Source organism: Colias eurytheme, chromosome 9 (assembly GCF_061535395.1).
Source record: "Colias eurytheme isolate Ceu_HAF_F1 chromosome 9, ilColEury1 Martin Lab GWU primary, whole genome shotgun sequence".
Classification (NCBI taxonomy): Eukaryota; Metazoa; Arthropoda; class Insecta; order Lepidoptera; family Pieridae; genus Colias; species Colias eurytheme.
Window position 1 is genome coordinate 1,655,161 of NC_142988.1, and position 27,948 is coordinate 1,683,108.

The 27,948-nt window shown below is 39.3% G+C and overlaps 1 protein-coding gene, 1 long non-coding RNA gene and 1 pseudogene across 3 annotated transcripts; 1 reads left to right on the plus strand and 2 right to left on the minus strand.

Annotated features, from left to right (window-relative positions):
• The first annotated feature begins 4,385 nt into the window (after positions 1–4,385).
• pea (ATP-dependent RNA helicase pea) lies at positions 4,386–13,528 on the plus strand. The gene is made up of 13 exons (XM_090105057.1): positions 4,386–4,561; positions 4,652–5,466; positions 5,867–6,028; positions 6,528–6,632; positions 6,895–7,041; positions 7,401–7,913; positions 8,181–8,428; positions 8,858–9,524; positions 9,971–10,111; positions 10,954–11,106; positions 11,610–11,935; positions 12,490–12,669; positions 13,270–13,528. Exons 1-13 carry the CDS (start codon positions 4,468–4,470, stop codon positions 13,490–13,492), a joined length of 3,774 nt encoding a protein of 1,257 aa, XP_089961183.1. The 5' UTR covers positions 4,386–4,467; the 3' UTR covers positions 13,493–13,528.
• Positions 13,529–16,059: 2,531 nt separating this feature from the next.
• On the minus strand, positions 16,060–27,942 carry LOC149905604 (uncharacterized). The gene is made up of 2 exons (XR_016457110.1): positions 27,847–27,942; positions 16,060–16,251 (listed from the first exon to the last, which is right to left on the minus strand). It is a non-coding gene; the product is annotated as an uncharacterized LOC149905604 (long non-coding RNA).
• LOC149905605 (uncharacterized) lies at positions 25,915–27,712 on the minus strand (annotated as a pseudogene). Its single transcript, XR_016457060.1, has 3 exons — positions 27,652–27,712; positions 26,654–27,538; positions 25,915–26,430 (listed from the first exon to the last, which is right to left on the minus strand). The product of XR_016457060.1 is annotated as an uncharacterized LOC149905605 (transcript).
• Positions 27,943–27,948: the final 6 nt, after the last annotated feature.

Below are 27,948 nucleotides of genomic sequence, written 5' to 3' on the forward strand. Positions count from 1 at the left end.
TGTACAGACCCTTTTCGGAAACAGCCAGTTTCGTTTTTGCGCCCAGATCACAACAATCACCTGTTTTCCCCATCCCTTCTATGAAACAATCCAATAGTGTTCGTCAAACTCGTCCTCTTAATAAAACTTCATACAAAAAGACCTATTCTATACCCCCTCGCACTCATGCACCACTAGGTAAAACATATGATGTAGCTGCACACCGCCAAATAACTCAGGAATTACCCTCTACTCAACCGAATGGTTGTGCCTTATCCCAAAACCCTGACCCCCCGGTTGTACTTAGCTCTAATGTTGAGCTTTATGTTTCAGCCTTAGAAACTTTTCTTAAAAAAACAGATTCAATACCGACCAACGTTGCCTATAGACTTATAAATCTCATCTCTCTATTTAACAGTAATGGCCCTCACAATCCTCCAGTGGAACGCTCAAAGCATTCGTCCGAAATGTCATGAAGTACTTGACCTTATTTCAACCCACAACCCTATAGCTTTTGCCATCTCGGAGACATGGCTAGTTCCCGGAAGTCACTTTCGGATTCCTGGCTTTTTCTGTCTGCGAGATGACAGAGCCGATGGGTATGCTGGAACAGCACTTTTACTTAAACATTGTTTAAATTTCTCTCGTATTCTATTGCCTATGCATGATCAGCGTATTAACGCTGTGGCTGCAAGATGCAATAATGTCTCTATTATTTCTGTCTACATTTCTCATCCTCATCCTTCTATTATACCTGATCTTTCACTTATACTTTCCTCCGTACCGTCTCCTCTTTTAGTATTGGGCGATTTTAATGCTCAGCACACTTCTTGGGGATCTTCAGTTTGCAATACATTTGGACACCTGCTAATGGATCTGCTTGATGACCTTGACCTCTGTGTAATTAACGATGGATCTCCCACTAGGAGAGTCCTTCCTAATCAGAGTCTCTCCTCTGTAGTTGATCTATGTATTTGTTCTTCCTCCTTGGCTCCATCCCTCACCAATTTAACTCTTTCTAGTACTCATGGTAGTGACCACTTTCCTCTTCTTTCTTCTCTTTCCCAGTCTGTTATCCCATTGACTTCCCCTTTCCCACCCCTACTCATGTATAGACTTTGTAAAGCAAATTGGCAGGATTACGCTACTGGTCTTGACAATCTGGTTGAGTCCCTTCCTTCCGTTTCTCTTGACAATGATCTACATACTTATTCTGACTTTGTGGATTGTATTAAAAATGCAGCAGCGAATAATATCCCTCTTAAATCCGTTTCTAACTCTGGTTCTCGCAAAGTCTCTCCGCCATGGTGGGACGATGAATGCTCAGCTTCTGTCAACTCAAGGAGAGAGGCCGAAATTCAGTATAATGCTTCCATGTCCGTTGACAATTTTATATATTATAAAAGAATAGCCGCGCGTACCAAGCTTTTTCTTAAAAATAAAAAGAAAGCAGGCTGGCAAACATTTTGCGAGAGTCTGTCGCCTAGAACACCTGCAACAGTTATTTGGAAGAACATACGCAAATTTCGTGGCTCTCTTTCTTGTAACGATATAGATTCCAATGACTCCTCAGTGTGGCTTGAAGAGTTCGCTGATAAGTTCTCCCCTCCCTTTGTCCCTTCTTTAGATTCTTTCCCTATGGCCACTGGTCCGCTCGTCTCGTCTTATGATAACAATATGGAAGCCATATTCTCCCTAGAGGAGCTAAATGTAGCCCTCAGCGGCCTCTTAGACTCCTCTCCCGGATTAGATGGCATTCCTTATTCTTTCATACGCCAATCCGGTCCCATAACCAAACAGTACTTTTTAAACTTAGTAAATTTATTTTATGAATTCGGTTACATCCCTGACTCTTGGAAATCACACCTCATAATTCCTATACTAAAACCAGGCAAACAAGCCTCTTGTGCCGACTCCTATCGACCAATTGCCCTTTCTTCGTGTCTGTCTAAGATAGCTGAACACATGGTTAAAAATAGACTTGAGTGGCTTGTAGAAAATAGGGGACTGTTATCCCGGTCTCAATTTGGATTTAGAAAGGGTATGAGCGTACTGGATTGTTTAGGCATTTTATCCACAGACATTCGGTCGGCCTTTGAAAGAAAACAGTATTTGGTAGGCGTCTTTTTAGATATAGCGTCAGCCTACGATAACGTACTTCTTCCGTTACTCAGAAACAAATTGTTACAGCTGAGTATCCCAGTGAGGATGATACGATTTATCTGCAATCTTTTAATGTCAAGATCCATCCAAGTGCGCCATAACTCTCATATTTCTTCCACTAGGCTTACCTGGAAGGGGCTCCCTCAAGGATCGGTATTAAGTCCTCTCCTATATGCGATCTACACTTTCAACTTGGATACGACAGTCACATCTTTCTGTGACATACTTCAATATGCAGACGACATAACCCTATTTGCTCATTCCCATGACATGGATGAAATCACCTCGCGCCTTAATTCAGCTTTGTCGTATCTTCGTGACTGGCTATCAGAGCATGGTATGTCTGTGTCTGTACCAAAATGTTGTGTTGTAGTTTTCACTAAAAAGCGTCACATTCCCGCACCAACCTTAATACTTGGCGATGAGCCAATTCCAGTCACCAATAAAGTTAAGTATCTGGGCGTTATATTAGATTCTAGGTTGTCTGGTTCCCCTCATGTTAACTACATCAGTCAAAAATGCGAAAAAGGGATTAATATATTACGTTCTCTGGCAGGAGTGTGGTGGGGGGCCCACCCATACTGTCAGAAACTTATTTATAATGCCGTGGTGCGTAGTCACTTAGACTATGCGTCTTTCATACTCGATCCATGTAATAAGACGGCACTGAATAAACTAGACAAAGTGCAATCTCGCTGTCTACGCTTGATTACCGGAGCAATGAAATCTACCCCGGTTAACGCCCTGCAGGTTGAGTGTGTTGACCCTCCCCTAGCTCTTCGCAGGCAGTATCTGTGTGATAAATATTTTTTTAAATCTATCTATAACTCTTCCCATATCCTTTGGCCCAAGCTACATAATCTCCTTCAAATCTCCACTAGTCAAAATCTCCGTCCCTCTGCTAATTTTCCTTGTTTACTGAAAAGCTTCATAAGATTCTCCCGTCTGCCTGACCCTACTGTTCAGTTTGAACTATATCCTCTCTTCTCCGTTAACTTCCAGTCACTTACGTACAATCCTCCCATACTTTTAAATTGTGGCATAACTAAAGATACAATTAACGCTAATGCTACATTTAATGAAATTGTAGCCAATAAATGGCCCAATTGGCACCTCTTTTTTACAGATGCCTCAAAAATGTCCGATATGTCATGTGTGGGAGCCGCTGTTTGGTACCCTCAATCCAGCATTATTCTTCAGTTTAAGTGCCCCCCTTTATCTACTGTTTACACTGGTGAAGCTACAGGCATTCTCGAAGCCCTCAATTTCATTAACTCTCACAACCTTGATAAAGCTGTTATATTTTCCGACTCATTAAGCTGCCTCCAAGCCCTTCTATCTAATCCTTTTCGATCTAAATCCTGTCACCCCTTGATTTTAAGTATACGTGTGGTGCTTCTAAATTGCCTCAATAAGGGTCTCCACATTCAAATCACTTACATACCAGGTCATACTGGTATAGGGGGTAATGAGATGGCTGACTCTTTGGCTAAGTCTGCTACGCAAGTGGGTTGCAATACTCACTTTAGTAATTACAGTCAAGACCTTGTTCCACTATCAAAATCACGTTTAGATAGGAAGTGGTTGAATCTTTGGCAAGAATCCAGCCGCACAAAAGGTAAATTTTATTGGGACATTCAGCCTACTATTCCACACAAACCATGGTTTTTCCGCTTTCGTAAATTCGACAAACCAGTAACATCCACTATCTGTCGGCTCCGCTTCGGCCATGCGTGTACTCCTGTCCATCTGGCGAAAATCAGAGTACGAGATCACTCTATTTGTGAGTGTGGATTGGACGAAGGAACTACTGACCACCTGTTCTTTGAATGTACCAAGCTTCGTTCTTCATTACTGGATGTCCTCCCTCCTGAAATCCCTCGTCCCACAAATTTTAAATGTCTGTTGTCCTTAGTGCCTTCCAAATTTGTTGAAATTCTATCTAAATTTATATCCTATAATAAACTAAAATATTAACCCCTTATTATATTTATAAATCATATTAGTATTTCCTGTTGTCTGTAATATATATAACCTGTATTGTCTTATGTGTTTGTTCTAGCCGCTCCAAGTTGATCAAAATTTCTGCATTTTGCCACTCAGTACCAAATGTTAAATGTCAAATCTGCACAAGTCTAACTGACTGAAATTTGAATCCTGTTTCTCCCATATATACTGGACATTGGCGAAGTCCCTTTTTATTGGGTGGAGCCATTATTTAAGAGAAGAAGAAGAAGTACATGATGGTTAATGCATCAACATTGTTTTGTAAAATGTGCAAAATATAATTTCCTCAAAATATTGGTTAGTTAATTTTCCAGTAAAATGGATGAATTAGCAAAATTAGAACATCTTTCTTTGGTGTCGAAAGTTTGTACAGAATTAGATAACCATTTAGGAATAAACGACAAAGATTTGGGTAAGTTTCTCCTGCACTTACGAAATATTCTTCTAAATCGCTGTTTTCTGATTACTATATGTTAATGTTGTACTGATGTTTTTCTTCCAGCTGAATTTATTATCGATTTAGCAGACAAAAATCCAAACTTTGAAGGTTTCAAGAAATCTCTTATAGAAAATGGGGCAGAATTTTCTGATTCATTTATGACCAATTTACTACGTATTATACAACATATGAAACCAGTATCTGCTCAAGCTGAACCAAGCAAAGAAGTAAAAAGCTCAAATCCCTTGGCTAACAAATTTCCTGGATTAGCAATCCCTAATGAAAAACCACCACACTTTTCCTCTGAAGATGAAAGTGAAAGTGAAGACAAAAAAGGTAAAAGAATCACAACTAAAGATATTTTCAAAAATCAAAATAAATCGGATTCTGCGAAGGATGATGTAGTTGATCAGGCAATGGCTGAATTAGAGGCTTTGGCTCCATCCAATGCTACGGTTACTGATGTGAAAAAGCGTGAACGTAGCAAAGATAGAAAAGAAGATGTAAGTAAGAGAGCAACTTCTAAAGAAAGACATAGCAGACGCAGTAGAAGCAGAAATCGGCGGAGTAGAAGTAGGGATAAAAGAAGTGTTAGTCGTAGCAGAGATAAGAGGAGTAGAAGTAGAGATAAGAGAAGTAGGAGTAGAGATAGAAGAAGTCGAAGTCGGGACAGAAGAAGAAGATCCAGGAGTCGTCATCGCAGATCCAGGTCGAGGGATAGACACAGAAGATCAAGATCAAGGGGAAGGAGATCCAAATCTAGATCTCGATCTAGGGGACGAGATAGAGATTACAAGCAAAGAGACAGAGATTATGGTAAAAAACCAAAGAAAAGAAGTCCTGAAGTTGAATTGAGTGACGATCCTGAACCTGGTAAAGTAAGTATCATATTCATTATATTGCAAGCTGTGTGTATGAAGGAAAGGAATTATGTTTTATTTTAAGCTATCTATGCAACAACTCTTAGTTAACTGTTCACAATTACTAATTAAAACAACTCTTACTTAAATTATATTGTTTTTAAACTGTGACATTAGAATAATTTAGACATAATTTTATTAGGTATTTAATCGAATTGGGACTACTACAATGTATTTTAATTAAGTTAAATTAATTTAGTAAATCTATCAATATGTCTTAAACTACACAATTGCATGCCATTTCTGATGGCGAACACTGTTACGCAATACTTTGTCATACAAAACATCTAATGTACATGTTCAAGCAATTAATAAATGAATTTGAATTTGATATTTTCACAAATGATAACTATTACAGATTTACAGCGGCCGGGTAGCGAACATAGTGCCATTTGGCTGTTTCGTCCAAATGGAAGGTTTGAAGAAGAGGTGGGAAGGTTTGGTTCATATTTCGCAACTAAGAGCTGAAGGAAGGGTCACTAATGTGTCTGATATTGTATCGAGAGGAGATAAAGTCAAGGTATGTGTACTTGTGATCTTAAAATTGTAATGAAACTCAATAAAATTGTATAATATTCTATACTAGCATACCGCCCGCGGCTTCGCCCGCTTTGTCTTAAACCTATTAAATTATATACTAAAACCTTCCTCTTGAATCACTCTATCTATTAAAAAAAACCGCATCAAAATCCGTTGCGTAGTTTTAAAGATTTAAGCATACAAAGGGACATAGGGACAGAGAAAGCGACTTTGTTTTATACTATGTAGAGAAGCCAAATTATATTTGGGCTTAAGTGGTCCTATGACTCATATGAGTAGTAATTGAATAGATATTTGTATATTTGTAATAATCATGGTTTCGAAATTGATTACAATGTTGATTGCACTACCCATGCAGTTTATAACAAAGTTTTGTTGTATCACTCTCAATAAACCTTTTTCTTTACAACATGTTCTGGTGAAAAATTATATTTAACATATTATTTGTTGCAAATATTGCATTGTGTTTTAATTTTAAGGTGAAAGTTCTATCAGTGACTGGTCAGAAGGTATCACTTACTATGAAAGATGTCTGTCAGGATACAGGAAAAGATTTGAATCCCACTTCTCATGCACATTTGGAGGTAAGCCACATCATATTTTATTTAGATAGGGTCTTTTAATCATATTTTTATTCATAGACATTCTATAAACACACTTTTGTTTTTTTTTATATGTAGTGGCCTTTGGCAAAGTAAATTATTATTTCTATCTATGATGTAGATAAATAAAATTGTCATCTTACAAATAAAGTAAAAGTGAGTGCAAATTTGCAGCATTTTAATGGTGCAAAGATTGTAATGTAAGTTTTACTAGTAACTAAAAATCACAATTTTTTATATCTAGGCTGAACGCGAAGGCCGTAACCCAGATAGGCCTCCACCAGCCGCGACTGTGCTCGCAGGGCTCCAGAACGGGCTCGACCCTGATGAAGATTCCAGTAGGAAACGCGTGACGAGAATCTCAAGTCCGGAGAGATGGGAGATTAAACAGGTAGCACATTGTGATGATAAAGAGTTATGTATGTTAGATCGTGTTTGTATTTCGTAATTAAATACTGATATTATATTTCTTATATTTCACTCGACCAAAGTTGGTACAAGAATGCTTTCAATTTATAAACAAACAAAAACAATAATAATGGATATATAGGTATTTTTGTTAATTATTTTAAAGTGCAAATTGTAAACTTTCGTGCACGGAGGCGACACAGCCCATTCGCGACACGGTCGGTGTAGACTAAAATATCATCCTTTCTATGAGAGTTACGTTAATATTAACTTTTGTTTGGAAATAAGATCAGTGAACATATTTATAAATTAGGAAAAATTGAAAATTTTTTTTGTTTACAGATGATCTCATCAGGAGTAATAGACAAGAGCGAGTTGCCAGACTTCGACGAGGAAACTGGTCTGCTACCGAAAGACGAGGACGGTGAAGCTGACATCGAAATAGAACTAGTTGAAGACGAACCGCCTTTCCTCCAAGGCCACGGTCGAGCATTACACGATCTATCCCCAGTTAGAATAGTAAAGAACCCTGATGGGTCATTAGCACAAGCTGCTATGATGCAATCTGCTCTAGCGAAGGAAAGAAGGGAACAGAAGATGCTGCAAAGAGAACAAGAGATGGAGAGCGTTCCGACTGGTTTAAATAAGAACTGGATAGATCCGTTGCCAGAATCCGATGGTTGGGCTTTAGCAGCCAATATGAGAGGCACAGGCATTACAACACAGGACTTGCCAGAGTGGAAAAAACATGTTATCGGAGGCAAGAAATCGTCGTTCGGTAAAAAGACTAATTTATCGCTGTTGGAGCAGAGGCAGTCGTTGCCTATTTATAAGCTGAGGGATGAGTTGATTAAGGTATAGTTTCTTTTAATAAAAGTAGTATAGTTTAGTTATAAAAGTAGTATAGTTTCTTTTAAATTTAATTCATACGTTTTTATTTCTATATGTATTTATACAAATTCATAAATTTTTGTACCTTTTCTAGTCATATTCATTAAATTACATTATTGTTGAATTTGATATTTCGGTTTTATGGCATTGAAATTCTTTATAAATATTATTTTTTTACATTATTATTTTCATTTTTTAATTTAAAAATGAAATTGTATCTCCCTTTTTTAGGCCATATCAGACAACCAGATCCTTATAGTAATCGGTGAGACTGGTTCAGGGAAGACGACCCAAATCACCCAATACGTAGCGGAATGTGGTTTAGCCGCTCGAGGGCGGGTTGCCTGCACCCAACCCAGAAGAGTTGCCGCTATGTCTGTGGCCAAGCGAGTGGCGGAAGAGTTTGGATGTAGATTGGGCCAGGAAGTCGGATATACTATTCGGTTTGAAGATTGCACCTCGCCGGAGACTGTTATCAAGTAAGTATTTCGTAGGCGAAAGATCGCAAAGAATGGAAAAAATATGATGAGGCCTATACCCCACTGTGGGTGAATTAAGTCTTAGAAGAAGCGAAAGACGCGACGACGACGCGGATTCAAATCGAAGTTTTCTATTCTTTAAAAATATTCTAAAGGATTCGATTTTTCCAAATAGTGAGACGGGTTTGGAAATACAACTTAAATATATTACACGGCGGAGTGCAGTCTGAATGTAAACTTTTAAAGACCTTTTGATATAATATTCTCTATATTCTAAGTGAGAAATAATATAGTGAATTGGAATTTGCCGTTTTCTTCTGTTCTTGTTCACTGCATTCAACTCAGTATTAAAGCACTACATTAAACACAAAAATGTATTTAACACTTTCCACTAGTAATTCAATAAATAATCAACAATTTCTTCCCCAGATACATGACAGATGGTATGTTACTCCGCGAGTGTCTCATGGACCTAGATCTAAAGACCTATTCCGTTATCATGTTGGACGAAGCCCACGAGCGAACGATTCACACAGACGTCCTCTTCGGTCTGCTCAAACAAGCTGTCCAAAAACGACCAGAATTAAAGCTAATTGTAACCTCCGCAACACTCGATGCCGTCAAATTTTCACAATATTTCTTCGCCGCACCAATTTTCACGATACCAGGCAGAACATTCCCCGTAGAAGTTTTGTATACGAAAGAACCAGAAACGGATTATTTGGACGCGTCTTTGATTACTGTAATGCAGATACATTTGAGAGAACCGCCAGGGGATATTCTTCTGTTCTTAACTGGTCAAGAGGAGATCGACACGGCTTGTGAGATTTTATACGAAAGAATGAAGTCCCTAGGCCCAGATGTGCCAGAACTGATTATTTTGCCTGTATACTCCGCACTACCTTCGGAAATGCAGACCAGGATCTTTGAACCAGCTCCCCCTGGTTCTAGGAAAGTTGTGATAGCTACGAATATAGCAGAAACGTCGTTAACGATAGATGGCATTTATTACGTGGTCGATCCAGGGTTTGTGAAACAGAAGGTGTACAATTCGAAGACGGGCATGGATTCGCTCGTTGTAACTCCGATTTCGCAGGTACGTTTAAATATCTACATTCCTTTCACTGATAGACTATTCTTGTTTAAAAAAAAAACATTTTTAACTTCAATTATATTCTTAGATTGATTTTCTTTCATTCATTCAGTCATTGCGTACTAAGACCTCTGTAGAACCGCCATCCTGTTACAAATGACCCGAAACACTGACACGAAATTTCGGGTCATTTGTAACAGGATGGCGGTTCTACAGGGGTCTTAGTATGCAATGACAAAAAGAAAAATGATGGTCAGAACGCTGATACCGGGATACCTTAAGATACTGTAATATTTTATATTAGAGAATCTTAACATAAAATATTATAGCATCTTCACCGTGTGTGATGCGCTTAAATAAACTAATATTACGATTAAATAATCATTTAAATCTTATTAAGTTATTATTATGTTTTCAAGCTTTAGCTTAATATTTTATTACTTTCTCAGGCAGCAGCAAAACAACGCGCCGGTAGAGCAGGTCGCACAGGTCCGGGCAAAACGTACCGGTTATACACGGAGCGTGCCTACCGAGACGAGATGTTGCCCACACCTGTACCGGAGATACAGCGGACCAATCTTGCTACTACTGTGAGTTATATTTCTTATTAATATTGAAAAATTCAAGAACAGAAAAATAGGTCATGATCAGGCCTATATCCCTATGATCTATAATATACTAGCGGTCCGCCCCGGCTTCGCCCGTGGTACCTACATGTTCTATCCTATCTCTCAAGTTGGATCGAACTGCACATGGTGTGCGAATTTTATTAAACTCAAACTCAAACATTTATTTATTCAATTAGACTTCTTCGAGAAGCACTTTTGAAACGTCAATAATTATTTTTAACATTTACCACCGATAAAAATATAATCGGTTAAGTGGTTTAGGAGTCCATTGAGGACAAACATTGTGACACGAGATTTATATATATTAAGATTATGCCTTCTCTTGTTCCAGTAAAGTCATCCTTTATAGCAAGTCTATTTATACTCTTTTAATGTTGTGGTAAACTGTTCTCACTTCTTAAAACTTTATGTATAGGTACTCCGGTCTTATCTTATTCAGGTAAACTGTTCTCACCTAGAAATCGATGGTAATATAAATATTTGAATATTTTAAAATCGTAATAAAGAATTGTCTTCAAGAAATCTTATTCAGAATATCGCAGACATCCTTACACTAGTCGTTATTACGTTAATAAAGATATTATTTTACCAGTTTTATATTAACAAAACTTTATACATATTAAAAACTCTACTAAATGTTAATCTTGTAACAATACATGGTAATGTACTCTAGGAAGAGCGAGATGTTCTAACACAAGCTATTAATGCTTAAAAGGATGTCTCAATGACTGATATAATTGTAAACATATTTGTTACTGAATTTTTGATTTTTTTTACTAAACATTACCCATTTTATCTACCAGGTGTTACAACTAAAGACGATGGGCATCAATGACCTGCTACACTTCGACTTCATGGACGCTCCACCTGTGGAGTCTCTCATCATGGCGCTGGAACAACTGCACTCGCTGTCAGCTTTGGATTCTGAAGGTCTACTCACCAGACTTGGACGGAGGGTGAGGAATTTACATGGATATACCTTTGTTTGACAGAAGAAAGATACAGTTAGAAAATGTGTGACACTCGGGGACTGCCGCGGTAAAGCTATTGCATGCTATGCCTTCAAGCCACACCTCCGTGCCCGTAGGAGTGGGGAGCGTGAGGTTTTTCGTTACGCAATTTCTGGATTCGGTCCCCGCGCTCAAGGCTCGAGATAGAAGCTATGCAATAGCTTAAAAATCTTATACGAGCATAATTTGCACAGAAAGTTGCCGTAACACTGGTTACCTGTGATAAACGTGAAAAAATAATTGATCTTTGCAGCAGGTTTCTGGTTGTGGTTAATCCTAAGCTATAAATGTTTTAAGTTTAATGTATTTTTTTTTTCTAACTTCGTAAAATATTTGTGATTTTGAAGGACCATAAGTGTAGAAACTTCTCTAGGTTCAGTAGAAGTTCCTTGTTATTAGTTAGTTCGCTAATAAATTTTAGTATACTCATTAAACTAATACTTTTGCAGATGGCCGAATTCCCGCTAGAACCGAATCTATCAAAGATCCTCATTATGTCCGTAGCACTACAATGCTCTGACGAAATTTTGACCATAGTGTCAATGCTAAGTGTGCAAAACGTGTTCTATCGACCAAAGGATAAACAAGCTCTCGCGGACCAGAAAAAAGCCAAATTCAATCAAGCAGAAGGAGATCATTTGACGCTACTTGCGGTTTATAACAGTTGGAAAAATAATAAGTTTTCGAACGCGTGGTGTTATGAGAACTTCGTGCAAATTAGGACGCTGAAGCGGGCGCAAGATGTGAGGAAACAGTTGCTCGGGATTATGGATAGGTAAGATGGTTATAATTGTCTATATTGTAAAACTAGCTTCCGCCCACGGCTTTGTACGTGCATCCCCGTTTTTCCCTGTTTCCGCAAGAATTTTGGGAAATCCTTTCTTAGCGGATACCTACATCCTAACATCTACCTGCATGCGAAATTTCAGCCCGATACATCCAGTGGTTTGGGCTGTGCGTTGATAGATCACTATATCAGTCACCTGCGAGTTTTATATATATATAGATTTTTTATTTTGTTTAGTGATTTTAATATACCTCCGAAAATTTGATTTGGCTGGATGATTGAATATCAATGTTTTGAAAAAAATTCAAGACTGTAATCAGTAATGTTTCTAGTATAATACAAAAACATTTTAGTTGTTATCAGGTGTTAAAGAAGTAAAAAAAATTATCAGCGACGAGTGGTCATACGTCGGCCCGGTAAGGCAAAAGTGCGGGCTCGAATCCCTTCGAATCGTTCACGTTAAAAATTTATTTAAAAAGAATGATCAATAGCAACAACATCTCACTTCAGAGATATTTTGTAAAAAACGTATTTTTTTTCAGGCACAAACTCGACGTAGTATCAGCGGGCAAGAACACAGTGCGAGTACAGAAGACAATTTGCTCTGGATTCTTCAGAAATGCGGCGAAAAAAGACCCGCAGGAAGGATATAGGACGTTGGTCGACAGCCAAGTTGTGTACATACACCCATCTAGTGCACTGTTTAATAGACAACCTGAGTGGTAAGGATAAGTCATTATATTATCTGTAATTATGATAATTTTAAATTGTTTGGCCTACACTTCATACAAATTTCCATCCCTTAAATTTAATAGTCTGTAGACATGTTTCAAAACTCAAACATTTATTTATTCAATTAGACTTCTTCTAGAAGCACTTTTGAATCGTCATTACATATTTTATAATTGATTTTCCCCAACCAAACATTGTAGTTTGACATAAGCAGCATCCTTTTAACAAGACATGTAAAAATTTTCTGGCATCTGGTTAGTTGAGATAACACATTTTCATTTGAAAATTGCAAAATATTTATGGCTAACCATGTTTTCTAAATTTGACAATGTTCTAGACTCGCGTCAAAATCCATACACAAAATAATTTTTCAAACATGAAAATGTACAATATATAGTATAACTAGCGGTCCACCCCGGCTTCGCACGTGTTACCTACATGTTTAAACTATCCTATCTCTCAAGTTGGATCGAACTACACATGGTGTGCGAATTTTATTATAATCGGTTAAGTGGTTTAGGAGTCCATTGAGGACAAACATTGTGACACGAGATTTTTATATAATAAGATAATGATTATATTATTTTCAGGGTTATCTACCACGAACTGGTGCAAACAACGAAAGAGTACATGCGTGAAGTAACTACCATCGATCCCAAGTGGCTCGTCGAATTCGCTCCTGCGTTCTTCAAGTTCTCGGATCCGACGAAATTGTCCAAATTCAAGAAAAACCAACGACTCGAACCCTTGTATAATAAGTACGAAGAACCTAACGCGTGGAGAATATCCAGGGTGCGCAGACGCAGGAATTAATCTTGTGTTTATGTTTAATAAACTAGTTTACTGTGATATTTTGTTTTATTTTTTATTCTGTACTAGCTGCGCCCCGCATTTTTTTTCTTTTAACTCTAATGTTTCTAATCTTTATGAAATATCAGAATAATAAGTAGCCTTCATAGAAATCTAAATAACAAGACACTAGAAGACGTAAGCGCGCGTGGCCTTGTCGCCACTCAGGTGACTTCCAAGCAACCAGTGCGTTCGTCGCTGTTCAGTTGCCCTCCATACTTGCGTTTTTAAACATGGTGCGTTTCAGCATTTCCCATTGCGGAAATTCTTCCACAAGTTGTAATTATACTAATAAAGGCATAACATTTCATCGTCAATTATTTTTTGTTAGAAATAATGCCGTTTTCTAGCGGTCCGCCCCGGCTTCGCCCGTGGTACATATTTACGTTTTCTCTACATAAAAACCATCCTCGTACTTCAAGGAATATAATAAAAAAAGAATTATCGAAATCGGTTCAGCCGTTCTCGAGTTATGCGCTTACCAACACATTTTGCGATTCATTTTTATATATAAGATTTACAAGTATTATGTACGAGTTTCACCATAGAAATCAATAACAATGAATGTCACAGTCGACCGTTCTTATTATCATGTTTAGCACAAATTTCAACCTTATTTGTATGTGTTTAGGTTCAAAGTTATATCTATTGAAAATTAACCCTCTGTTGTAGAAAAGCCGAATTTTTTCGTTTTGGAGCAAAAGGAAACGAAACCTCTCATGTACCTAGGGATGTTATTCTTAAATAAACCGTAAAGTCGTGCGTTAGGATACATATTTAAAAGATGAATTTAATATTTATGTGTTAATTTTGGCAACAGTGATTTTCATACTAATTATGACAATAGCAGTTCTAGTATCTTGTTATTTAGATTTCTATGGTAGCCTTAGTTACTCCTTATTACATCGGCTATCAGTCAGTTAAAGTTCAATCAAAATCGGTCTTGCCGTCCTGAGATAAGCCGGAACAAACAAAAATTACTATTTTGGCATATGTAACGTGTATACATACATATTCATTTAGTAAAAAGCAGTTATTTTATTGTAACAAATAGACACCCCAATATTATTGGTATAGATTTGTCTATGGTTATTAAAAGGGTATCATTTAAGCTATCACCAATTTAATTAGTTTTGTGTTTCTTAAATAATAGGGTTTGTCCTCAAAATAGTAGATCTGTCACCAAACAATGCAAAATCAGTTCCACAATAAATCACCTAAAATCCTGAGATATAAGGTCTAGTACCAAATGAATGTTTTTGTATGTATTATAATAGGTGTGTCCTAATAAGTATTTAAGCAAACTAATTTAAAGAGATCACCAATAAATCATATTATGTTACTAGAAAATTGCATTAAGTTTAAATAAAAAATAATTAGGGTTGTCATCATCGTTTCAACCAAAACATTCTGCTACTTATCTAGACTCCCAAGGTTCTAAATTTCCACTGGTTAGTATAAATTATGTTTAAATATTTTTTTTAGCAGAGCAGTAAATAAAACAATTAAAGTCAAAATAATCAATATTTATTGTTTAAAATAATTACCACTGAACAATCAGCGCTGGTTTAAAATAGCTGGCTTATGGCTAGCAGAATAGTGGATAAAACACTTAATAAAAGTTAAAATAATCAATATTTATTCTTAAAAATAATAACCACTGAATAATCAGCTTGTCGCGCCAATTTGTCTCCGCCCCTTTGATCATTTTTTCATTAAAATTATAAATTGATGTATTAAATTGCTAACGAATACTATTAATTTATTATCTAAACGAAATAGAATGTTACTACTGTATTGGTGACAAATATCAAATAAAAAGGGGTCGCAGTCAGGGATCGATAATAGATTTATTTGGTGACTGATCTACCATTCTGAGCACAGAGCTATTATTTAAGTAACAAAACTGTTATTATAAGAACGAGAATGTTACTACTGTATTGGTGACAAAATATCAAATAAAAAGGAGTCGCAGTCAGGGATCGATAATCGATTTATTTGGTGACAGATCTACCATTCTGAGCACAGAGGTAACAAAACTGTTATTATAAGAACGAAGTTTATATTCATGTAATGCAATATAATATTATTGGTTATCGATCTCTTATTTTACACATATTAACATTAATTTGATAATTCATACCTGGGAACAATTTTTGTTTATCTGAGAACGAAAATATTTCGTGGTGATAGATCTATTTATTAGGTGATACAACTTAATCTACACTAATATTATAAAGAGGAAAACTTTGTTTGTTTGATTGTAATGAATAGGCTCATAAACTACTGAACCGATTTTAAAAAGTCTTTCACCATTCGAAAGCTACATTATCCACGAGTAACATAGGCTAGGTTTTATCCCGGAAATCCCACGGGAACGGGAACTATGCGGGTTTTTCTTTGAAAACGCGGGCGAAGCCGCAGGCGGAAAGCTAGTGACAAATATAAGTTTTGGTGATAGAAAATATATTATTAAAATATGTAGCCATTAATTAGATTCTAGTTATAAAAGGAAAATAAAAAATCATGAATATCAATCTATATCATATACCTATTAGGCATTAAAAAATGTACACAATACAATAGTATGACATTAAATATCTCAAAATAGGTAAATTTATTTATTTTACTAAGAGAGTTATACATGTAGAAATTAACAAAATAACTACCATTATAAGACAGAGGATGGGGCCAAACGGGAGAGTGGAGCAAAATGGAGAGTCCTGAAAATGAAAAAAAATAATAATTTTCTTTAGTTACAATCTTAATTTTCTTCGAGAAATACAATAGTAAGTGATTAATGAAATAATGACCCAAGTATTGTAAGAATTTCTGTAGATTTTTGAGTGAGCCTAAAAACGGAGACAAAGAAAAAGCTGACAATATCAATGGGAAGAGCTACCCCCAAAATTGTCCTTACCTATTTTTCGGTCACTTAAATAAAGTTACTGGTTACTGCGACGCCGTAGCGTTTGTTAGATAAGGACTTGACAATGTACCACGCGTCCAACAAGTGTTCGTACCTTCGTACCTGCTTGAAGGGAGAAGCGAGAGACGCCGTGGCGGCGCTGCTTCACACTGCTTCATCACCTGAAGCAGTCATGAAAACTTTGGAGCAGTGCTTCGGAAGGCCCGAAATAATAATCGACAGGGCCATGGAAGACCTAAGGAAGCTGCCGCGACCCGAAGCAGCAGCCAGAGAAATCAACTGCTTCGCGGTAAAGGTGCAAAATGTGGTGTGTATACTCCAAACATAGACAGGAAAGGATATTTGTTTAATCCTATGTTAGCGAGGGAAATACTAGACAAATTGAGACCGCACCTACGGTCTAGAGGTGGTGTGACTATGCTTATGCACAGGAAGGCACAGCCAATCCAGAGATCGTAGTGCTGTCCCGCTTCCTCATGAGAGAGGCGGACCAGGCAATTCGCTACACCTACAGCGCGCAGACACCGCGGCAGCAGCGGCAGCGCGACCTGCTCCGCCGAGAAGGAAGTCTGCAGTCTACACCATAGTCTCCAGTGGTGATGAATAAGAGAAGAAAGAAGACGTCTGCCTGTCAGCATAGAAACACTTGACCAGAAATGAGTGCTTCTAACCAGAGATCAAAACGCCAACAAAAGAAGAGATCTGCACTAGTTCCAGACCTACAAGTTCTAGGAACGAGCAAGGAAAGCGAAAAGAAAGAAACTGATAACATCTCGCTACTCTTAACGATTAAACCGACCGTTGCAACTCTTTCGGAATACATCAAAGAGGTTGAAGATCATACTGACTCTGAACAGAAGCAGCTAGGGGATGACAACCACATGGCAGTTGAAAGACTAAAATACACGCAGCTCCGAGATATTTACTTGAAAATCGTGCATAAGGACATTTCTAAGTACCTTCAGTTGTACCGAGAAAAAGTAAAGACTGATGGAGAGGTCCAAGTTACGAAAAAAATAGTGAGTAATGTTATAGCTATGCTAATGCAAGCCATGATGTTCATGCGAGCAGCCTACCGGAACACAAGCAGTATGTACCAAGTGTCCGATGCAGAGAACATACAGCGGCTGCGTACCTGCTTGAAGGGAGGAGCGAGAGACGCCGTGGCGGCGCTGCTTCACACTGCTTCATCACCTGAAGCAGTCATGAAAACTTTGGAGCAGTGCTTCGGAAGGCCCGAAATAATAATCGACAGGGCCATGGAAGACCTAAGAAAGCTGCCGCGACCCGGAGCAGCAGCCAGAGAAATCAACTGCTTCGCGGTAAAGGTGCAAAATGTGGTGTCTATACTCCAAACTATAGACAGGAAAGGATATTTGTATAATCCTATGTTAGCGAGGGAAATACTAGACAAATTGAGACCGCACCTACGGTCTAGAGGTGGTGTGACTATGCTTATGCACAGGAAGGCACAGCCAATCCAGAGATCGTAGTGCTGTCCCGCTTCCTCATGAGAGAGGCGGACCAGGCAATTCGCTACACCTACAGCGCGCAGACACCGCGGCAGCAGCGGCAGCGCGAACTGCTCCGCCGAGAAGGAAGTCTGCAGTCTACACCATAGTCTCCAGTGGTGATGAATAAGAGAAGAAAGAAGACGTCTGCCTGTCAGCACAGAAACACTTGACCAGAAATGAGTGCTTCTAACCAGAGATCAAAACGCCAACAAAAGAAGAGATCTGCACTAGTTCCAGACCTACAAGTTCTAGGAACGAGCAAAGAAAGCGAAAAGAAAGAAACTGATAACATCTCGCTACTCTTAACGATAAACCGACCGTTGCAACTCTTTCGGAATACATCAAAGAGGTTGAAGATCATACTGACTCTGAACAGAAGCAGCTAGGGGATGACAACCACATGGCAGTTGAGACTAAAATACACGCAGCTCCGAGATATTTACTTGAAAATCGTGCATAAGGACATTTCTAAGTACCTTCAGTTGTACCGAGAAAAAGTAAAGACTGATGGAGAGGTCCAAGTTACGAAAAAAATAGTGAGTAATGTTATAGCTTTGCTAATGCAAGCCATGATGTTCATGCGAGCAGCCTACCGGAACACAAGCAGTATGTACCAAGTGTCCGATGCAGAGAACATACAGCGGCTGCGTACCTGCTTGAAGGGAGAAGCGAGAGACGCCGTGGCGGCGCTGCTTCACACTGCTTCATCACCTGAAGCAGTCATGAAAACTTTGGAGCAGTGCTTCGGAAGGCCCGATATAATAATCGACAGGGCCATGGAAGACCTAAGGAAGCTGCCGCGACCTGAAACAGCAGCCAGAGAAATCAACTGCTTCGCGGTAAAGGTGCAAAATGTGGTGTGTATACTCCAAACATAGACAGGAAAGGATATTTGTTTAATCCTATGTTAGCGAGGGAAATACTAGACAAATTGAGACCGCACCTACGGTCTAGAGGTGGTGTGACTATGCTTATGCACAGGAAGGCACAGCCAATCCAGAGATCGTAGTGCTGTCCCGCTTCCTCATGAGAGAGGCGGACCAGGCAATTCGCTACACCTACAGCGCGCAGACACCGCGGCAGCAGCGGCAGCGCGAAGTGCTCCGCTGAGAAGGAAGTCTGCAGTCTAAACCATAGTCTCCAGTGGTGATGAATAAGAGAAGAAAGAAGACGTCTGACTGTCAGCACAGAAACACTTGACCAGAAATGAGTGCTTCTAACCAGAGATCAAAACGCCAACAAAAGAAGAGATCTGCACTAGTTCCAGACCTACAAGTTCTAGGAACGAGCAAAGAAAGCGAAAAGAAAGAAACTGATAACATCTCGCTACTCTTAACGATTAAACCGACCGTTGCAACTCTTTCGGAATACATCAAAGAGGTTGAAGATCATACTGACTCTGAACAGAAGCAGCTAGGGGATGACAACCACATGGCAGTTGAGACTAAAATACACGCAGCTCCGAGATATTTACTTGAAAATCGTGCATAAGGACATATCTAAGTACCTTCAGTTGTACCGAGAAAAAGTAAAGACTGATGGAGAGGTCCAAGTTACGAAAAAAATAGTGAGTAATGTTATAGCTATGCTAATGCAAGCCATGATGTTTATGCGAGCAGCCTACCGGAACACAAGCAGTATGTACCAAGTGTCCGATGCAGAGAACATACAGCGGCTGCGTACCTGCTTGAAGGGAGAAGCGAGAGACGCCGTGGCGGCGCTGCTTCACACTGCTTCATCACCTGAAGCAGTCATGAAAACTTTGGAGCAGTGCTTCGGAAGGCCCGAAATAATAATCGACAGGGCCATGGAAGACCTAAGAAAGCTGCCGCGACCCGAAGCAGCAGCCAGAGAAATCAACTGCTTCGCGGTAAAGGTGCAAAATGTGGTGTGTATACTCCAAACTATAGACAGGAAAGGATATTTGTTTAATCCTATGTTAGCGAGGGAAATACTAGACAAATTGAGTCCGCACCTACGGTCTGGGTGGTGTGATTATGCTTATGCACAGGAAGGCACAGCGGATCCAGAGATCGTAGTGCAGTCCCGCTTCCTCATGAGAGAGGCGGACCAGGCGCTTCGCAACACCTACGCGCCGACGAGCAGCACTGCGCCAGCGCGCAGAGACACCGCGGCAGCAGCGGCAGCGCGAACTGCTCCGCCGAGAAAGAAGTCTGCAGTCTACACCATAGTCTCCGGTGGTGATGAATAAGAGAAGAAAGAAGACGTCTACCTGTCAGCATAGAAACACTTGACCAGAAATGAGTGCTTCTAACCAGAGATCAAAACGCCAACAAAAGAAGAGATCTGCACTAGTTCCAGACCTACAAGTTCTAGGAACGAGCAAAGAAAGCGAAAAGAAAGAAACTGATAACATCTCGCTACTCTTAACGATTATACCGACCGTTGCAACTCTTTCGGAATACATCAAAGAGGTTGAAGATCATACTGACTCTGAACAGAAGCAGCTAGGGGATGACAACCACATGGCAGTTGAAAGACTAAAATACACGCAGCTCCGAGATATTTACTTGAAAATCGTGCATAAGGACATTTCTAAGTACCTTCAGTTGTACCGAGAAAAAGTAAAGACTGATGGAGAGGTCCAAGTTACGAAAAAAATAGTGAGTAATGTTATAGCTATGCTAATGCAAGCCATGATGTTCATGCGAGCAGCCTACCGGAACACAAGCAGTATGTACCAAGTGTCCGATGCAGAGAACATACAGCGGCTGCGTACCTGCTTGAAGGGAGGAGCGAGAGACGCCGTGGCGGCGCTGCTTCACACTGCTTCATCACCTGAAGCAGTCATGAAAACTTTGGAGCAGTGCTTCGGAAGGCCCGAAATAATAATCGACAGGGCCATGGAAGACCTAAGAAAGCTGCCGCGACCCGGAGCAGCAGCCAGAGAAATCAACTGCTTCGCGGTAAAGGTGCAAAATGTGGTGTCTATACTCCAAACTATAGACAGGAAAGGATATTTGTATAATCCTATGTTAGCGAGGGAAATACTAGACAAATTGAGACCGCACCTACGGTCTAGAGGTGGTGTGACTATGCTTATGCACAGGAAGGCACAGCCAATCCAGAGATCGTAGTGCTGTCCCGCTTCCTCATGAGAGAGGCGGACCAGGCAATTCGCTACACCTACAGCGCGCAGACACCGCGGCAGCAGCGGCAGCGCGAACTGCTCCGCCGAGAAGGAAGTCTGCAGTCTACACCATAGTCTCCAGTGGTGATGAATAAGAGAAGAAAGAAGACGTCTGCCTGTCAGCACAGAAACACTTGACCAGAAATGAGTGCTTCTAACCAGAGATCAAAACGCCAACAAAAGAAGAGATCTGCACTAGTTCCAGACCTACAAGTTCTAGGAACGAGCAAAGAAAGCGAAAAGAAAGAAACTGATAACATCTCGCTACTCTTAACGATTAAACCGACCGTTGCAACTCTTTCGGAATACATCAAAGAGGTTGAAGATCATACTGACTCTGAACAGAAGCAGCTAGGGGATGACAACCACATGGCAGTTGAGACTAAAATACACGCAGCTCCGAGATATTTACTTGAAAATCGTGCATAAGGACATTTCTAAGTACCTTCAGTTGTACCGAGAAAAAGTAAAGACTGATGGAGAGGTCCAAGTTACGAAAAAAATAGTGAGTAATGTTATAGCTTTGCTAATGCAAGCCATGATGTTCATGCGAGCAGCCTACCGGAACACAAGCAGTATGTACCAAGTGTCCGATGCAGAGAACATACAGCGGCTGCGTACCTGCTTGAAGGGAGAAGCGAGAGACGCCGTGGCGGCGCTGCTTCACACTGCTTCATCACCTGAAGCAGTCATGAAAACTTTGGAGCAGTGCTTCGGAAGGCCCGATATAATAATCGACAGGGCCATGGAAGACCTAAGGAAGCTGCCGCGACCTGAAACAGCAGCCAGAGAAATCAACTGCTTCGCGGTAAAGGTGCAAAATGTGGTGTGTATACTCCAAACATAGACAGGAAAGGATATTTGTTTAATCCTATGTTAGCGAGGGAAATACTAGACAAATTGAGACCGCACCTACGGTCTAGAGGTGGTGTGACTATGCTTATGCACAGGAAGGCACAGCCAATCCAGAGATCGTAGTGCTGTCCCGCTTCCTCATGAGAGAGGCGGACCAGGCAATTCGCTACACCTACAGCGCGCAGACACCGCGGCAGCAGCGGCAGCGCGAAGTGCTCCGCTGAGAAGGAAGTCTGCAGTCTACACCATAGTCTCCAGTGGTGATGAATAAGAGAAGAAAGAAGACGTCTGACTGTCAGCACAGAAACACTTGACCAGAAATGAGTGCTTCTAACCAGAGATCAAAACGCCAACAAAAGAAGAGATCTGCACTAGTTCCAGACCTACAAGTTCTAGGAACGAGCAAAGAAAGCGAAAAGAAAGAAACTGATAACATCTCGCTACTCTTAACGATTAAACCGACCGTTGCAACTCTTTCGGAATACATCAAAGAGGTTGAAGATCATACTGACTCTGAACAGAAGCAGCTAGGGGATGACAACCACATGGCAGTTGAGACTAAAATACACGCAGCTCCGAGATATTTACTTGAAAATCGTGCATAAGGACATATCTAAGTACCTTCAGTTGTACCGAGAAAAAGTAAAGACTGATGGAGAGGTCCAAGTTACGAAAAAAATAGTGAGTAATGTTATAGCTATGCTAATGCAAGCCATGATGTTTATGCGAGCAGCCTACCGGAACACAAGCAGTATGTACCAAGTGTCCGATGCAGAGAACATACAGCGGCTGCGTACCTGCTTGAAGGGAGAAGCGAGAGACGCCGTGGCGGCGCTGCTTCACACTGCTTCATCACCTGAAGCAGTCATGAAAACTTTGGAGCAGTGCTTCGGAAGGCCCGAAATAATAATCGACAGGGTCATGGAAGACCTAAGAAAGCTGCCGCGACCCGAAGCAGCAGCCAGAGAAATCAACTGCTTCGCGGTAAAGGTGCAAAATGTGGTGTGTATACTCCAAACTATAGACAGGAAAGGATATTTGTTTAATCCTATGTTAGCGAGGGAAATACTAGACAAATTGAGTCCGCACCTACGGTCTGGGTGGTGTGATTATGCTTATGCACAGGAAGGCACAGCGGATCCAGAGATCGTAGTGCAGTCCCGCTTCCTCATGAGAGAGGCGGACCAGGCGCTTCGCAACACCTACGCGCCGACGAGCAGCACTGCGCCAGCGCGCAGAGACACCGCGGCAGCAGCGGCAGCGCGAACTGCTCCGCCGAGAAAGAAGTCTGCAGTCTACACCATAGTCTCCGGTGGTGATGAATAAGAGAAGAAAGAAGACGTCTACCTGTCAGCATAGAAACACTTGACCAGAAATGAGTGCTTCTAACCAGAGATCAAAACGCCAACAAAAGAAGAGATCTGCACTAGTTCCAGACCTACAAGTTCTAGGAACGAGCAAAGAAAGCGAAAAGAAAGAAACTGATAACATCTCGCTACTCTTAACGATTAAACCGACCGTTGCAACTCTTTCGGAATACATCAAAGAGGTTGAAGATCATACTGACTCTGAACAGAAGCAGCTAGGGGATGACAACCTCATGGCAGTTGAAAGACTAAAATACACGCAGCTCCGAGATATTTACTTGAAAATCGTGCATAAGGACATATCTAAGTACCTTCAGTTGTACCGAGAAAAAGTAAAGACTGATGGAGAGGTCCAAGTTACGAAAAAAATAGTGAGTAATGTTATAGCTATGCTAATGCAAGCCATGATGTTCATGCGAGCAGCCTACCGGAACACAAGCAGTATACACCAAGTGTCCGATGCAGAGAACATAGAGCAGCTGCGTACCTGCTTGAAGGGAGAAGCGAGAGACGCCGTGGCGGCGCTGCCTCATCACCATCATCACCTGAAGCAGTCATGAAAACTTTGAAGCAGTGCTTCGGAAGACCCGAAATAATAATCGACAGGGCCATGGAAGACCTAAGGAAGCTGCCGCGACCCGAAGCAGCAGCCAGAGAAATCAACTGCTTCGCGGTAAAGGTGCAAAATGTGGTGTGTATACTCCAAACTATAGACAGGAAAGGATATTTGTTTAATCCTATGTTAGCGAGGGAAATACTAGACAAATTGAGACCGCACCTACGGTCTAGGTGGTGTGATTATGCTTATGCACAGGAAGGCACAGCCAATCCAGAGATCGTAGTGCTGTCCCGCTTCCTCATGAGAGAGGCGGACCAGGCACTTCGCTACACCTACAGCGCGCAGACACCGCGGCAGCAGCGGCAGCGCGACCTGCTCCGCCGAGAAGGAAGTCTGCAGTCTACATCATAGTCTCCGGTGGTGATGAAGAAGAGAAGAAAGAAGACGTCTGCCTGTCAGCATAGGAACACTTGACCAGAAATGAGTGCTTCTAACACGGATATGAATGTAGAAACACAAGGGGTCAAATGCTTGTTAACTTTCTCGAACGTCAGCGGCTATACACTATGAGCTCATTTTTCAAAAAGAAGCCACTAAGAAAGTGGACATGGCGGAGTCCAGATTGCATGACAAAGAACGAGATTGACTTTAGCAAATTTGAATATTGATGAAATGTTATTTCATTACATCTCCCCCCCCCCCCAAAAGAGAAAATTCTAATTAATATATCTATATACTAAACGTAATCTTGAAATCTTCATATTCTGCTGTTACTGGTTGTAATTTAGTTATGTGAAATAGTGTTGATTCTGTTTTTCTATTTCTGGTGTCAATCCTATAGATGGAGTTTGATATTTTCTCCAAAATCTTGAAAGGTCCTATTGATAGTTCGTCTAATTTTTAACTATTTAATCTGTTTCCATTCTCCACCTATTTGTAATTCTAGCGGTTTTCTATTTCTGTCAAATATTTTCTTGTTGTGTTGTGTTATTGTGGAATTTTATTGTATTCTCTAATGCTAATCTTCTATCTGCAATCCACTTGTCTTCCTTTTGTATTGTTTTAATTTCATTTGGTAGAATAGTGACATTTGTACCATCCAGTAAGTATTTTGGTGCAAATCCTGTAACAGAGTGTTCTGTTTCATTATATTTCTGTATATACATTCTCTTGCTACTGTTGTCCATGTTTTCTTGTTATTTTTCTCATTTATTCTGCATCTTATTTTATTTACTATTATTTGATTTAATCTTTCGTTCAAGCCATTCGAGAACGGTGTATTGACCGCTGTCAATATAAATGTTGTTTTCCAGTAAATATTGTTTAAATTCTCTGGAGTTGATACCCGGGTACTGATTAGTTAGAATTATTCCAATCTCATCTGTCTCGAGTACTTTCTTTGTTAGTTTTATAAAGTCACTTGCATTCTGTGTTTTAGAAGTTACAATAAATGCATACCTGGTATAGTGGTCTACTAAAAGGTGTAAATATTTTTTTGTCGACCTAGATCCTCCAAAGCCACCGATAGTATCTATTGACATTATCTCAAACGGTTTTGTTGCTGGTCCCAGTTGTGACATTAGTCCAAATTTTCCTTGACATCTTGATTTATTTTTTATACATATTTCACATATTTTACAAATATTTATGATGTTTTTGACGTGATAACGTTTTTAAAATCGTTTTAGTTAGGTGACATGTTCAGAAACTTGTGTCACACCAAAACCTCACGAGCACGATCGAAGGTATAACGAGAGAGAGATGGACCGATCTCCCGTCTCATCTCGAGCGCTGCCACCAATAAGACGTACGTACGTTAACGTTATCACGTAAACATCTCGATCGTAAACCTACTTTACAAACAACCAATTTTTTTGCTAGATTTTTAGCTGTATATACAGGGCTTATCTTTTTCTGCAATTGTCTGATACCAATATGGCATAAATCTTCATGCACCTTTTTAATAAGTTATTGACTGAATTCTTCTGAGGGGATAATCTTTTCATCTTTCTTTATTTTTTTGTAGTATATTTCATTTTTGTGTATGTGTAAGATTTTGTTTATTTTCTATTATTATTGCATTTTTCTCTTGATCTTCAATTACATCTTTTGTATTAATCTGTATTAAATTAACTATTTTCAATAGGTTTTCTTTTTTTATCTTCTGATTCTAATACTGGGTTTCGACTCAAACAGTCAGCTTCAACATTTTCTTTGCCAAGTATATATTTTATTGTAAAGTCATACTAAGATAGGTAATATGTGAGGTCACCCAATTGTTCATCTGTCCTGCATTTAATATTCATGTTCTATAGAGGTTTGTGGTCGGAGTAAATGGTGAATTGTTTTCTAATGAGCCAGTGTTGCCAATAATTAACAGCTTCTTTTATAGCAAGGCATTCCAAATATATAGCTTTTTTTCGTTTTTGAGATTCATTTATTCTCTTTGAAAAGTATGCCATCGGTTTGTCTTTGCCGTCTAGTTGTGTCTGTTTTAATATTGCCCCAATACCCTCTAAAGATGCATCTGTAAAAGTTTATATTGGTAAATCATTATCAAATATTTCCAGCACAGGTTGAGCATAAATAATTTTTTATTTGATTAAATGATTCTTCACATTTCTCTGACCACACAAACTTTTCATTTTTTCTTAATAAATTATGTAAAATGGAAAATGTTTTATTGAGATCAGATTGTCTTTAAGTGGTCTTACCGAATTGTGCTGAATTACATGCCCTAGGTACTTTACCGATTCTGAAGCAAAGGTACATTTCTGCAACTTCAATCTAAAGCCTTCTTTTATTATTGCCTCTAATACATCTCTTATGTGTCGATGAGTATATCAAAATCTCGTCATACTTCAATAATTGAATTATTGTTCACAGTTCTGGCTTTGATACCCCTTTCAGATTCAATTTTATTTTTCTTGAACCAACATGATTCTTCTGGATGATATCTTATTCCTTTGTCTAACGATTCACAGGTCTTACATGGCTTCTTCTCATTAATTTTATTTCTATGAAGAAAAGTAGCACTCCTTAGCATAGGTGAGTTCTTCTTGTACATCATACCTTCATATTTTCTTATCTCGTTGAACAAATCAGCAGTGTCGTTGAGTTCATCCCGGTTTAACTTATTTAAGATAAACCCAGGTAAGCCTGTTGCAATAAGTTCTATTATTGTTTTGGGGTCCACTGATTTGTTTATGTCTAGTATGAGTCGTTCTTTTTTTATTGCATAGTCAATTAATAGTCATTCTTTATATCTGAATGAAAAGGCAGAAGTGACCATGTCCCATCCTTGGTTTTTAAGTTTCCAAAAATTTGTTTTTCCATTCCTTCCATTCAGCAGTAACTGTTAAGTTTGATGGCCATCGAGCTATACCAATCCAAACAAGATTTTTCCAAAAAGAATCTTAATATTTCTATTTTTGTTTCATCTTTTATAATATTGAAGCGGTCACACTCTTTTTCAAAATTCTCTATCCATTGCAATGCATTAGAATTCTTACTTGTAAATTTTTCAATAATAAATTTCTCCGAGATATGTTTTAGGTTATATTGATTTTCTCTCTTTGTGGTAGTTTCAATTAATTTTTCTAATATATTTGTAAATATGTGTGTGTATGTATTATCTTACAAGTGCAATGTATGATACATAAAGACATTTTAAGTTTGAAAAATCAGATGTTTTGCGCGAAGTGACAGTAGTACCCACCTCAACGCTTCGCTTAAGAGGCGTGCATACTATCTTTGTCTTTTGGTTGTATGATGCTCATTTCTTCCAAATATTGATCCATAAATTGCATATTACCTTCCTCAAAGTTTACTTTTGATCTTCATCTAATTTTATCCAAATTTTTCGACTTTGATGCCTCGATATAATAAATCCCCAATTATATCCATTCTATCTTTAAGTTTTATTATAAATTGCGTTGCTCACCAGCTCTCGTTAGAGAGTAGTATATTCTTTGCACACCAGCCATATGCCCTATTATACATTATACTCTTTGCACAATACACAATACTTTATTCCTTTCTCGAG